At 38.5% G+C, this 14720-nt stretch overlaps 1 protein-coding gene across 4 annotated transcripts in view; it reads right to left on the bottom strand.

The window, feature by feature from the left end:
• Positions 1 to 14720, bottom strand: part of LOC145412783 (alpha-crystallin B chain-like) — a 101856-nt gene that overhangs the window by 78754 nt on the left and 8382 nt on the right. For 2 of the 4 annotated variants that reach the window (XM_080282563.1, XM_080282562.1), the window contains exons 5-6: positions 14546 to 14636; positions 12640 to 13445 (exon numbers count right to left, since the gene is read on the bottom strand). In XM_080282563.1, coding sequence (XP_080138689.1) covers positions 13383 to 13445; positions 14546 to 14636 — 154 coding nt within the window. In that variant the 3' untranslated portion in view covers positions 12640 to 13382. Of the gene's footprint in view, positions 1 to 12639; positions 13446 to 14545; positions 14637 to 14720 lie in introns of those variants that run through there. The other 2 variants (XR_013899643.1, XR_013899644.1) reach the window with 2 other exon arrangements.

Below are 14720 nucleotides of genomic sequence, written 5' to 3'. Positions count from 1 at the left end.
CAGATCACCACCCACCCTTCTCCTCACTCGCCATGTATGCCTGTGGATGATTTTGTGCCTGAAGAGGGTATTGGCTATCACCATCCCCCTCCCGGCACAAATGTACACTAACTCACTGTCATTCTTATCTGTCTCAGCTGGCACACCCCACTCACCTACTATTCCATCCTAAGCCTAACACCTGTAAATAACTCACTAAAACCAACAAATCAAATCTGAATGTCGTCAAATATAAGTCTGGAAAAAAATCAAGCTTAGCAAACTGTACCCCAATATGACAATGTTCATCCCACCTATGGTTAAAACACATTACTCAAAGTCTAAAAACAGTTTATAAATCAACCTAAACACACAATTTTAGTCTAAAATATCATCACAATCGGTAAGAAAGAATCAAAACCCATTGTTAAACCAGGGTTTGGCCATCATTAGGCGGGGTATGATGCAATTTCTACCCCCATTGTTAAGCCAGGGTATCGTATCTAGGGGTATCGTATATCGAGGTATTACTGTACAGTATATATATATATATATATATATATATACACACAGTCAACTCCTAAGTACTGCTGGTTTGTTAGTCACGGTTTTCTAATTCATGGTACTTTTCCAGCCAAACCATCATCACTTCGTATGTCGCGGGAACCAATTTGATTAATTTGATAGCCGCGGTCACTGTCCCAAGTGACTCATTTCCAAGAAGTTTTCCAGGTCGCAGAGTCATTTACACTAGTTGCGGTTGAAAGCCAATCATATTCAAGCATACAAGCCAATCACAGCGCTTCCCAGTCACGCCTAGCAGCAAGCTGGTGTAATAGCCAACCCTGTTTTCCCTGCTTCTACAACACTCATGCTGAGAGGCCATAGTGTGTCTCAAGCCTTGGAACCACTTCCCCTCCCCCATCCACTTAAGCATTGTTGTCAGTCAGAGTCAGGTAAGAACCTTATAATATTGTTCATTCCCATTATATACATGCATTACATACTGTTTTGAAAGGCTGGTGGTGTTTGCTGGTGACTAGTAGGGTATAAGTATGGTGGCAAGGGGCAACTTTGCTGAGAAGTTAGACTTATAAGTAATTTTCCCCGTAAAGTATATTATTTGTAATTTGCAAAATTTCTCAGGCACTGTAGGAATTAAGACTAAAATAACGGCAACATATCCAAGTTGAATGTAGTATTCTTTACTGGGCATAGACTAGACTGACAATGCATTCCCAGAGACCTAGTAGTCCTGCTACACACAACACACCTCATTTTGCTCAAAAGTCAAGTAGAGTCATGTTCAGAAGCCACATAGTCGTAATTCAAAAATCATATAAAGCCAAGTTTGTCACTTCATACGTCATAGTCTTTTTCAAAATTCATACCGGTATAGTCATGGTGCTTGTCATAAGGTCTTGTTTAAGCCATGTCATTTAAATGTCATGTAAAGTTGTAGATAATGTTCAAATCAGAGTCATGTCATTCAAAAGCATATAAAAATAAAGGTACATTGTGCAAAAGCCAAATAAGGTCATGATGTTCAAGTCATGTCGTTTTAAAGTAACATAAATTCATATTCAAAAGCCATATATAGTATAGTCTTGTTCAGACTGGCTGTTTAATTCATAGTCATTTCATTCAAAAGTAATAGTCATGTAACTGAAAAGTAATTTATAGTCATGTTCAGTGTATAAAATAATTAATTCAGAAATCATATGTCATTCAGGTTGTACAAAGCCATTTGGCAACAAGTCCTGTCAGTCAAAAGTTATACAATCATGCCATTCAAGTGATGTTAAGTTATATCATTCATTTTATGTCATTTAAGTTTTTATGTGTATATGTCTGATTCTGGACATAGACTTAGTCGTCCATTCCCTAAGGTTCATTAGTCCTCCTACATCCCACACACCTTCACAGAGTATCACTTAGGCATCAGTACTCAGTTACTGTTGAATACATGCTAGGGCTGTCTCATTCAAGATAGGTGTGATGATATTAGTGGGATTGTTTTTATGAGAAGTCAGTTGTTCTTTTGTAAAATGTTTTCGCGAATCCAAGTCTTTATATTGTTTCCTTCCTTAGCCTGGGATCAAATTGGGATCCTTTCAAACAGTAGATCACCTTTCTATACACTTATCAAAATGTTGTTCAAAAGTCTTCATAATTGTCACGTTGTTCATGTTGATCAAGTCATATGAAGTTATGCTTAGAAGTACAGTACAAAGTCGTGTCCCTCAAAAGTCCCAACATTCAAATCATAAAGGCATTTTGTTCAAAATTCATGTCATTCATGTCATGTTGTTTCAGAGTCATATTCTTCAAAAGCCATGTTGGCCATGTCATTCATCTGATAATGGTCAGTGGTAATGTTCAAGTGTGATGTTATTCAAAATTCATTTTAAGCAAGTAGTCTGTGCAAAGCTCATGTTCTTCAGAAGTGATAATGTTCATTTACCAGAGCTGTGTCATTTGTGTTCATAAGCCATAAGGTCATGTTGATCAAGCCATACATAAAGTCTATTAATTGTCACTGTAAAGTCATATTGTCCAAAAGTCAAATAAAGTTGTATTGTTCAGTAGTCATATAGCCTTGTTCATAATAGTTATGTTCAAAAGTCAGGAAGTCATTTTCATGTCATACAGTGGTAATATTCAGAAATCAGGCATATTCCTGAGTTCATAAAGTTATGTTGTTCTGTGTCATATGAAGTAATATTCTTCACCATATTATAATAATGTTTATTTTTTAATGTCACTTTCCCTGGGCATAGACTAGGCAGTTTGTTCCTGGAGGCCCAAAAGTCCTCCAACATGCAACATAGCTCAGGTTGGTCAATAGTCATATTCAATATTCATATACAGTAGAAGTATAAAATTCAAATTTTGTTATAAAATTATATTGTTCATCACATCATTAAAGAGTAATAAGGTCATCTTCAAAGTTCACATTGGCTTGTCATGCAGATCATACAGTATCATGAATATGTCATATAGTCATGCTTCTCAAATAATAGACAAACTGTTTGTCATATCAAGTCATTTAATTCATCATGTTGCTCAAGAAGCAAATTGTCTTATTCATTATGTTGATCATGTCAATAGAGTCATGTGGTTCAACAGTTATATAAATTCATCCCATGTAAAAGTCATATTGTTCAAGTCATTTGAGGTTATGCCATTTGCCATACAAAGTTTAAGTCATTAACCCGCTGCATCCCGGAGACGTGAATTCACGTCCTCACATGATGTGCACTCATATCCCGGAGACGTAAATTAACGCGGCAACATTGCAAGGTCCTTAAATTGCACAATTTTCAATTTTCGTGAGTGATTTCGCAAGTGATTTTTGGCACATATACACGGGACACCTTCCTCTATTCCTCTACAAGATGCCAAGCAGGGACAATGCCTTACACCGCATAACGTCTCCCCCCCCCCCTGCACGCCGTTGTCTTGGCAATTCACCTGTTACCAGTGACCTGGCCAATAAAGACATTCAGGGCCAGAGTGATTCCCCAATCGATGACAATGTGGAGGACAAAGTTTACATAGCATTAGAGGAAGAAACAGTCAGAAATGATGATCAGGTAATGTGGGAAAAAAAGGTCATGAATGGTGTGAGTGAAACAATGCTTATAATGCCTATATTACTGTTTGAAAACAAATATACTCTTGTACTACATATAAATTCGTAACAAGTAAATAAATGAATACTGTTTATGAGTGGATAAAATAGTTAACCTCCCATAGAACTCGTTTTCTTTGGTGCCAGCCAGTTAGAAAACCCAGTCAGGTAAGGAGGAACTCGTACCTTGATCGAGTATTTTAAACCTCAAGTGAGCGATTTCTCTATGAATTTTTGATGTTTCTCACCAAAAGCGGATGTTTGAGCCAAAAAAAAAAAAAGGTCCAAAAATGTCGGGACTGGGGCGTACCACTGCCCAGAAAACGTCGGGATGGGGCGGGTTAAGTAATGTCATTTGAAATTTAAAGTCATATGTTCAAGTTGTACAATGCATGTCATTCCTGTTGATCATCTTATATAATCATGTTCAGTTCTTGTCATTTGGGTCATATGAAGTTATGTTGATCCAGTCATATAAAGATGTCATTCAAGTTGTATGGGTATCATTTGTCTTAGTGTTAATAAGTCATACAAGGTTATGTTTTTCAATTCAGTCAAAATGTTCGTCACTTTAAGTCATGTCATTCAAGCCATGTTGTTCTAAAGTGATAATCATGTCATTCGAATCTCATATATATATATATATATATATATATATATATATATATAATAATGCCAGCTGCCTCAGTCCCATAAGAGATGGCCTCAAATAAATTGCCTCCATGTCGCCCTGTCTCCACCATTTCACTGCCCTCCCCCCAGCTCACACCCCCCTCTCTCATATACTTCTCCACTCCATCCCTGCATCTCATCCTCAGCCTCCCCATCCCTCTTCCCCCTTTCACCTCACCCGCATACACTCTTATCGTTAGTCTCTCGTTCTCCATCCTCTCCACATGGCCAAACCACATTAATGTATTTCTCCTAATGCTTCCTATCACATCCACACCACAATGTTCCTTCACTTCCTCATTTGTCAGTCTGTCTCTCCATGTAACTCCACATGCACGTCTCAGATAACTCATTTCCACTGCTTTCACTCGACTTGTGCCCTTCCAACAAGATCCAAGCTTCACAATATTATCATGCAGCCACTTTTTTTTGTTTTACCTCCATGCTCACTTCCCCATTTCTTGTCACTGCTTTCAAAGACCTAGCAACCTTTCTTCCTTGTTGCACCCTTTCAAGTGCTTCATCCTCAAAACCTCCATCCTTACTCATAACACTACCCAAGTACTTAAATGCATTCACATTTTCCATTTCCTCATCATCCAACTTCACTGTACATTCAGAGACTCCATTTCTCTCGAAGACCATAGCTTTACTGTTTCCTACATTCACCTTTAGGTTCTGTTTCTTAAATGTTCCTCCAAACTCATTCACCAAGCCTTATAGTTCCCCTTCATCTGCACTTAACAATACAGTATCATCTGCAAACAACAGTACAGGATGTTTCCAAATGCTGCCCTCTCTCATTAAGACCACTCCAACATCCACTGCCCTACCTTTTACCTCTTTCATAACCCCATCCATGTACAGATTGAACACACATGGAGACATGGCATATCCCAGTTTTCAAATTAACATTCAAATAGAAAAATTTACTTAGTTCATTATCCACACGCACTGCAGCCTAGCACACTCATGCATACTCTTCATGACATTGAACAACTTCCCAGTTACTCCATATATTCTTGATGTTTTCCATGTTCCTTGTCTATCCACACAGTCATATGCTTTCTCTAAATCCAAGAAGGCCACATGTAACTTCTTTCCCTTCTCGATAAACTTTTCCACTAAAGACCTAAGGATGAATATCTAATGTACACAAGCTCTTTGTGTCCCAAACCTCTCTGTTCTTCTCCAGCTAATTTGCCTGTTATTTCCCTAACTCTTTCAATAAATATCCTACCATATACTTTCCCTGTTGCACTGAGAAGACAAATGCCCATATGATTACCACACACTGTTTTTCCTCCTTTTCTTTTGTACAAGGGAATAATTATACCTAATATCCAATCCCCTGGGACTCTACCTTCCTCCCAGGCCAATCTGCACATCTTTCATATCCATTTTACTACTATCTCTCCCCCATGCTTCAGCATTTCGTCTCACACTCCATCAGTTTCTGGGGCTTTCCTCATTGCATCCACTACTTCCATCCTACTGATCTCATCCTCCCTTCTCACTTCCTTCTTTCTTCCAGCCATTTCCCAGCTACTTATATTTGCAGTATTTTCATTCTCTCTCTTTTCCCTTCTCCACTATCAATCTATTAATTTTATCTTCCATTCCCCTACCAGCTTCTTTATCACCCTGTCTTACTGTCTTTACTTCCTTCTAGAACATTTTCATACATTCCCTCCACATTACACTCCCAAACTCCTCATCCACTCTCTTTTACATATATATATATATATATATATATATATATATATATATATATATATATATATATATATAAAGTCATTTTGTTTTTCACGTCATTCAGAAGTCATATAGGTCACAGCATTCACAAGTAAAGCTGTATAAAAGTCATGTTATTCAAGTCATGGAAGGTCATGTTCAAAAGTCATAAACCCGTATATTCAAGCCATTCTGAGTCGCATAAATTTGTCATTCAAAGGTCAGTCATGTAAATCAAGTCATAGAAGGTCATGTTCAAAAGTCATAAACAAATGTTCAAGTCATTCAGAAGTCATATAAATTTGTCATTCCAACGTCAGTCTTGTAAATCAAGTCATAGAAGGTCATGTTCAAGTCATAAACCCATATATTCATGTCATTCAGAAGTCGCAAGTTTCTCATACAAAAGTCAGTCATGTAAATCAAGTCATATAAAGCAGTTGTGTTTAATAATTATGTAAAGTCATAGGAGGAGGCTGTAGCACCAGCCAATCAGGGTGGTACTCCCAAGGGGAATGGGAATGCTGGTGATAGGGAGAGCTGGAGCTCCTACCTAACCATCCCCCTTTAGCTGGCCTTTTCATTGTGACTCTAACATGGAGAGTAGACCAGCATACTTTCCCAGATACTTCCTTTGACTATCTCATACACTACACCACATGCACTTTACGTATCACACAATGTACCAACTATGTCACAGGGGTTGATGCCAGCAAGGGTATGCTGCCAGAAAACTTTGCCCCCGTTACCTAGTGGCGAACTTTTTGAGGGGAGGCGTGACAAGGGTTCTACCAGCGTAGATCGTGGGGCCGCAGTGAGATGGGGCTCGAATCTGTGCTAGAGTGTACAGAGCATTGAGGTTCCCAGGCTACTGCTTCCACCCAGTAGAGAGGGGCCTGAGCCTGGGAGTAGCTCCTCAGAAGGCTGACCTATCATTGAGTGTATAATGGCGAGGCAGTTACAATGCCATGGCGCGCTTAGAGGGTGTCCCTGTAGCTATCCTGGCAGGGTACCCCGAGGCCACTACCATAGCCACTGGTCGAGGCTGGTGGACTAGGGGTCCCCAGTCCATTGCCTGGACCTGGGACTGTGCAGTGGGTGGGGCCTGTGGCATGTCTGTCCCCTACTTATATTACTGATTATGTCCAAGCTAAAAAATGTAATCCGAAGCAAGTTTGAGGACATTATATCACCCATGGGGATCAGAGTGGCTTCATGGAAAGTAGGAAGTTTGAGGGACAAAGCAAGAGAAGCGGTTGAGGTAATTAGTAGGAGGTGGGTGGATGTGGGATGTGTGCAAGAAGGCTGGTAGAGGGGTGGATCAGCCAGAAAGATTGCTGGGAGGGATTGTTGCTATAAGTTGTTTTGGCAGGGTAGGATAGATGGATATGGGGGTGTTGGTTAGGAAGGAATGGTTGGAATATGTCATGAATGTTATGAGAGTGATGTGATAGGATAATAGTAGTGAAAATTTTGTACGGTGGGATGGTGTTTGCAGTTGTATCGGCATATGCCCCACAGGCTGGCTTGGATAAGGTAGAGAAGGATAGATTTGGGGATGACTTAATACATGTAGTAAGTGGTATGGGGGATGATGATATTGTGATATTAAGGGGAGATTTAAATGGTCATGTAGATGAAGCAGCTCAAGGATATGAAGGAGTACATGGTGGATGTGCATATGGTACAAGAAATGAGAAAGGGGAAAGGGTAGGCTACTTGAGTTTTCGAAGGCAATGAACATGACTGTGTGCAACATACATTTTAGGAAAAGAGAGTAGGTTGGTTATGTACGAGTCAGGGGGAAATAGCAGCCAGATACACTATTTCCTGGTCAGGATGGTTGTTGTGTAAGTCATATAGTCGTGTTGTTCAAATGTCATAGAATGGCATGGTGGTTAAACCATACAAGGTCATGTTCTGGTATTTGTAAACTTTTTTTGAAGGTCAGCTCAGGCGTTGTATAAAGTTGTTCAAAAGTCATTGCAGTCATTATAAATTTGTGTTGTTCAAAAGTTACAGAATGTCATGTATTCCAGTCATATAAAGTCTGTTCGAAAGTCATAGAAAGTCATGTAAAATATAAAATATATTACAGAATATCATGTACAGTATTTGAGTCGTATGAAGTTTGTTTAAATGTCATAGAGTCATGTTAAAAAGCATAGCATTTCATATAATCAAGTCATAGAAAGCCTGTTCAGAAGTTATAGAAAGTTATGTTCAAATATCATTGAGTCATGTCACTCATCATATAGGCTACTGATAGTCATGTTATTCCAGTCATCCAACCATCCATCCATCATCCAATCCTACGTTGCCCCACGAGGAGCATAGGAGCCCGGGGCTAGGCATCTAGGTCCTGACATTTAAGATGAGAGTGACCAACCTCACTCATCCCTGATTGACATTATGTGAGCAGTATACCCCAACCACCCCTTGGATATAAACCTTCACCGGCTCAATCCGATTGGAGCACAGCAATTACCCACTAAACCACCAGGTGCCATAATTTGATTATAAGGTTACCACCCAGCATAGTAAATGGTTTCCTAGTGTACAGGAAACTATTTAGCTTGTCACTCAGTGTAGAGTCACCCATAGGCAGAAGGAACAGGAAAGAATGAAGGAAAGAAAGACAAAAGAGGGAGTGTCCATGTTTAAAAGTTATATTGCATGTCATATCTAGTTATGTAATGTAGTTTAAGTCACATGCAGTACTTGTATTCTGTTTATTCTCATCCAAAAGGTATGTCGTTCAAGCCACATCATTCATTCATGTTATTCAAGAGGCATATTATTCACAAGTCATGTTATTCAAAGGTTATGTTATTACAAACCAAGTAATGCAAAAATGATTACACTAGAAGATCATGTTCGAGTAATACTGTTTAAAATTAATGTTGCCTGTCATGTTAGTCACAGTTATATCACTCAGATCACATTGTTAAAGTCATGTATTTTAAACCATATTGCTCAGCAGTCTTATCATTTAACTGACACGTTAATCGAGTGCAGTTCTTAAAGCTGTGTTTTCAAGTAAGTTTGTTCAAAAGATATTTTGTTCAGAATTAATGTTCAAGAACTATGCTGTCATGTCATATAATTAAAAAGTCATGTAGTGCAGGACTCATGGTATATTAGAGTCACAGGGTGCAAGAGTCATGGCGTTCTGAAGTAGGCTAAAGGTGAGCAGACATTGTGGTGTAGATTAAACGTCATTCATAAGGCTTTGTATATAAACTATGCCATTGAGAAGTACAATTTATGTAAGGTGTGCCATTTGAATATTATACCACTAAGATTTTTTTATAGAGATGATTCATGCCATCCAGTTCATATCATTTAAAAGTCATGGTAACCAGTAGCCATGTCATCCAGAAGTTCTGTAAATTTGATGTCACTGTGTGCTAAAGTGAAATGATTGTATCATACTTGTATGTGTCATGATTTACCGATTTCCGTATTATTCAGAAGGCATGGTTGATGTCAGTCATGTTGTCCAGCATTGTCATGAAGGCTATGGTGCATAATGAACAGAATTATTGTTGTTCATTTGCTACCACATTTCAAACTTTACTGGTTCTAAGTTCATGTCATGCTAAAGTCAGGGTGTACTAAAGTAGCTAGGAGACATTTGCAAGTCTTCAGGTTTATAAGTCAAGTCATGAAGAACACTTTCATGTCATTCACAGGTCATGAGTAATAAGTCATATTGTTCACAAGTCAACGAGTACAAACTTGTCATTCATATGTCACAGAGGACAACTTCATGTCATTTTAGAACCTGGAGTATACTGTAGTGTTCATTATGTCCCGAACTGGTGCACTGACTTCATACTCTACATTGAAGTTACAATTAAAAGAAGTTATGCAGGTCTGAAGCCATGGTGAATGAGTCTTGTTGTTATTAAGTAAAGCTGTACAAATGTGCATATATTCAAACTCATGTCATGCAAAACTCATGTCCTTCAGAAGTGCTGTTGTAAAAAAATTGCAGTGATTAAGCGCAATGTTACTTGAACAGTACATTGCTTATGGTGCACAGAAATCAGGTAATTTAGAAGTCACTGTGTACAGAGCAATGGTGTACAAATGTGTAAATATCATTGTTCATACGAGTAATGTCATTCCGGAGTTTACTGTACGAAAAATGCCTTTCAGAACTGGAGTACAGAAATCATGTCACATGGAAACTAAGATGTATAGAAGTCATTCCATTCGGAAATTATGTTGCACAGTAGTCACGTAATTCAGAACCAAGTTGTACAGATTTAAGAAATCTTGTAGCTTAGAAATTATTGTTTACAAGTTATGTCACTCAAATTTTGGTGTACAGAAGCTCTCATTCCATAGTCATGATGTGCAGAAGTCATGTCATTTAGAAGTAATGGGTGTTTAGAAGTCATGTCATCCAAAGTACAGTAAAAGTGTTCAGAAGCCATGAAGTTCGGATATCATTGTGTATAGAAGTCATATAATTTACGTATCGTTATTTGCAGAAGTCATGTCGTTCAGAACACCCGATGTACAGTTGTTATTTCATTCATAAGTGATGTCATTTAGAAATCATGGAATATGGAAGCTATATGCTGTAATCCAGAAATCATAATGTACAGAAGCCATGGTCAGTCAGAAATCATACTGTACAGAAGTCATTTCATTCACAAGGTAGTCATGGTATAAAAAGGTCTTGTAATTTAGACGTCACGGTGTCAACAAACAGTGCCATTCAGAAGTCATGGTATATAGAGTTATGTCACTTATAAGTCATGTCATTTGGAAGTCATGGTGTCCAAAAGTCAGAAGTCATGTTAATGTACAAAAGTCGTGTCATTCAGAAGTCATGGTGTACAGATGTCATGTTATTTAGAAATCATGATGTACTGAAGTTGTCATTCAGAAGTCATGGTGTACAAAAGTAATGTCATTTAGAAATCATGGTGTACAGAAGTTATCATTCAGAAAACATGGTGTACCAAAGTCATGTCATTCAGAAATCATGGTGTACCGAAGTCATGTCATTCAGAGACCATGGTGTACCGGTCATCATTCAGAAGTCATGGTGTAAAGAAGTCATGTCACTCAGAAATCATTGTGTACAGAAGTCATATCACTGAGATATCATGGTGTAAAGTAGTCATGTCATTCAGAAATCAGGATGTAAAGAAGTCATGTCGCTCAAATCATGATGTAAAGAAGTCATGTCACTCAGAAATTACAATGCACAGAAGTCATGCCGTTCAGAAATTATGGCACACAGAAGTTATGTAATTCAGAAATTACTGTGTATGGAAGTCATGGCACTCAGAAATTACTATGTACAGAAATCATGTCATTCAGGAATTATGGTATACAGATGTCATATTATTCAGATACTGTTTTGAAAGAGATAACGCTCAATTACACTGTACAAAAGGCATGTCATTCAGAAACCATGAAATACAAGAGTCATGCCATTCAGAAATTATGGTGTATAGAAGTCATGTCACTTAAATTATTATCTACAGGAGTCATGCCACTCAAAAATTTTGGTGTACAGACGCCAGAAGTCATGTAATTCAGAAATCATGGTATGCAGAGGTCAGAAGTCATGGTTTGCAGAAATCCTATCACTCAGAAGCCTGGTGCAGAGGTCTTGTCATTCAGAAGTCACGGTGTTCTGAGGGCACGTCATTCAGAGGTCACAGTGTTCTGAGGTCATATCATTCAGAAATCACGGTGTTCAGAGGTCATGTCATTCAGAAGTCACGGTGTTCAGAGGTCATGTCATTCAGAAGTCACGGTGTTCTAAGGTCATGTCATCTAAAAAGCACTGTGTGCAGAATTCGTCTTTTAGAATCATGATGTACTGAAGTCATGTCATTTGTATAATTCAGAGGTTTTCCATCCATCATATAATTCGTAAAAGAGGGTCAGGGTGATGATGATGATGATGATGATGATGATGATGATGACTTAAGTGTAAACTGATCACTGAAGTCTTGTTTATTCAGAAGTCTTAAAGTATAGGCATTATAATGTTCAAAGGTCAGAAGATGATTCGTTTTATGCTGTACTTAAGTCGGGCTGATCTGAAATTACCGTCACAAACAGTCGTGCTGTTAATTTACTCGTATTTTTGGCGTACTGGAGTGGTGCTAGTGTAAGTGGTCATCGTGTACAGTAGTCATGCTGTTTAATGGTCACGCTTAGGTAGGTCATGCTGCTTAGTAGGCTGTAGTTCAGGGGTGCTCAGTCCTGTGCAGAAAGGTCGAACTTTATGCCAGGCAGGACTTGTGTTCTGGACAAAATATTTAAACGTGGTGAGGCAGCAAGTGCATGAGCCATTACATAATACGAAAAATAAAAAAATCAATATCTGTGTAACAAAGAAACAATGCATTTTTCATATTCCAGAGGTCAGATGGAATTTAAGCAGCCTGTGGCCGCATTTTGCCCGCCCCTCGCTGGTTGGGCTGGCAGAATGTTTTGGATTCTTGGTAAAGGACTCTCCCTGTTACCTTTTCCTTAGTGATTTATTTTCTGTACTTCACTTTACTGCTGTCTTGTATGTTGTTTTGATCATTTAAACATCAATATAGAAGGCAAAAAAATAGAAAAAAAAAAACAGAAGGGATTATTACGGAGCCACTTAGGCAAAAAAAAAAAAAAAAAAAGAAAAAAAAAACACAAGGGATTATTACGGAGCTACTTGCAAAAATAAAGTGATGAGGAAAATGTGGTAGGGAGCTTCCTTAACTGTGTACTAGTCATATTGCGTGGTCATTATGTACAGATGTCATAACATATAGATGTCATGGCGTATGGACGTAATAATGCGGTTAGTGTAGTCGCTGCGTACGGTACCTAAGTCGTGCTGACAAGCCCTTTAGTTGTCGTAGTTTACAGGTCATGCTGTTTATTGGTCACTGCGTACAGTTCAGATGTCATGACGATACAGACAGTAATGCAGTTGGTTTAGTCGCTGCGTATCAAAGTCATGCTCTTTAGTTGTCGTGGTGTACAGTACAGGCCATGCTATTTATAGTTCGTGCACCTTAACTTAGCCGAGACATTCACTGTTTTGCAGCTTATTTTCCCGTAGCTTAGTGGCAGAATTAGATATTACTACGGCTCTACATCTTTCCATAACACTTCTTTGTGTCTAGTATCATATTCATGTGTAAATCTCATGCCACAGCTCAGCATTGAAGGTCGAGAGATGTCAGGTAAAATTAAAGTGGACCGTATAGTGGTCATTACCTACAGGTGTCATGGCGTAGGGGAGTCATGGCGTACGGACGTGATAAGCAGGTTTGTAGTCACTGTGTAGGTAAGTTGTGCTGTTTGTGAGTCATGGTGCTGAAGCGACTTGCCAGCTCTATTTCTGATCCACCTTGTGAATCGGGACGTCTCGCTGGGAAGGCTTTGGTGGTTCTACAGGCTGGGGGTAAGACAAGGGCCGATGCCATTAGTCAAGGTATATTTTCAGCGGCACTCAGGTTTGTTCTCATTGGCACAGGACACATCTTATCACTTTTCCTTTAGCGATTTCTTTTGCATATTACACTCTAATATTTTTTTACGTGCTATTTACATGTCGTAAACATCAACATACACTGCATCAATTATAATATACTAACTGTTGCCAAGATGCAATGTGCATTATACATAGCTAAGGATAAGATTTTACGAAATCCCCTAAGCTTGGTCTGAACCCTGATGGGATGTAAACGGGCTAGAAGTTATATCTGTACTCCAAAATACATACCGCGAAATGTAAATTTTGGTGATTATACATGGAGGGATTAGCAGGGATTCTAGACCGAACACACGTTTAAAATTATATGCCACCTTATGAACATCAAGTAGCTTTAAGATGCTTTTGGTAGAACGAAAGTTATCGTAATGGTTACATATAACACCAAAAAATACGATAAAGTATGTGGAAACTTTTAAAAGGAAAACATTAAAACAAAGTTGTGACGTCCGTGGCCTTTGGGTGTCTTCCAAGTAGAGATGAGAGTTTAGATTCTTCCCTAGGTCATCAAGGTTCGTATTTGTAAAGGATCTTTAACAGTGTTCACGGCACAATCAGCTAGCATCCACAACAGTATACTGTACAGCTATCAGGAAGTGTTTTGTTTTATGTGTTTTTGCACCGGTATTTACTCTGGTTTGATGGTGATCTATATGGTAACTGCATAAATGAAGACAAAAGTATAAACAAGGAGTCTTATACAAAAGCTCAAGAAAGTTTGTAGAACCAGATACTTGGCGAACTAGTTATACATGTTATAGAGGATAATGTTAAAAAGTTATACGTCTGCATGTTCTGAGTTTAACATTTTGTCATCGTACTGTTGGTTGTCGCTCGGTTCTTTTGCAAAATTGGATGGAAATATCAGTAGTATATTCATTCGTCGAAAATCAAGAGTCAGAAGTCACAGAAAAGTGATAAAGATTCCTGTTCATACTATAAAGTCATAATGCTCTGTACAGTCGACAAATAATAAGCCGAAATTTTTAACTGTGTGTACTAACCTTTTTCGGTGCCTCAATAGTCAAGACGCCATCAGGGGAGAGTGAGGAGGCCACCATCTCAATCATCACGTCTTCAGGCAGTGTGTACTTCCTAGAAGTAAAGTGGAGTTTATTTTAGTGGGAAAGATGATGATGATGATGATCCTACTGTGTGGATGATAATGAATTAAGGAAG

This window comes from Coenobita brevimanus, chromosome 94, assembly GCF_032717465.1.
Source record: "Coenobita brevimanus isolate Jiangsu-jjx chromosome 94, ASM3271746v2, whole genome shotgun sequence".
Lineage (NCBI taxonomy): Eukaryota > Metazoa > Arthropoda > Malacostraca > Decapoda > Coenobitidae > Coenobita > Coenobita brevimanus.
This window is presented reverse-complemented; position numbering and strand designations above follow the sequence as displayed.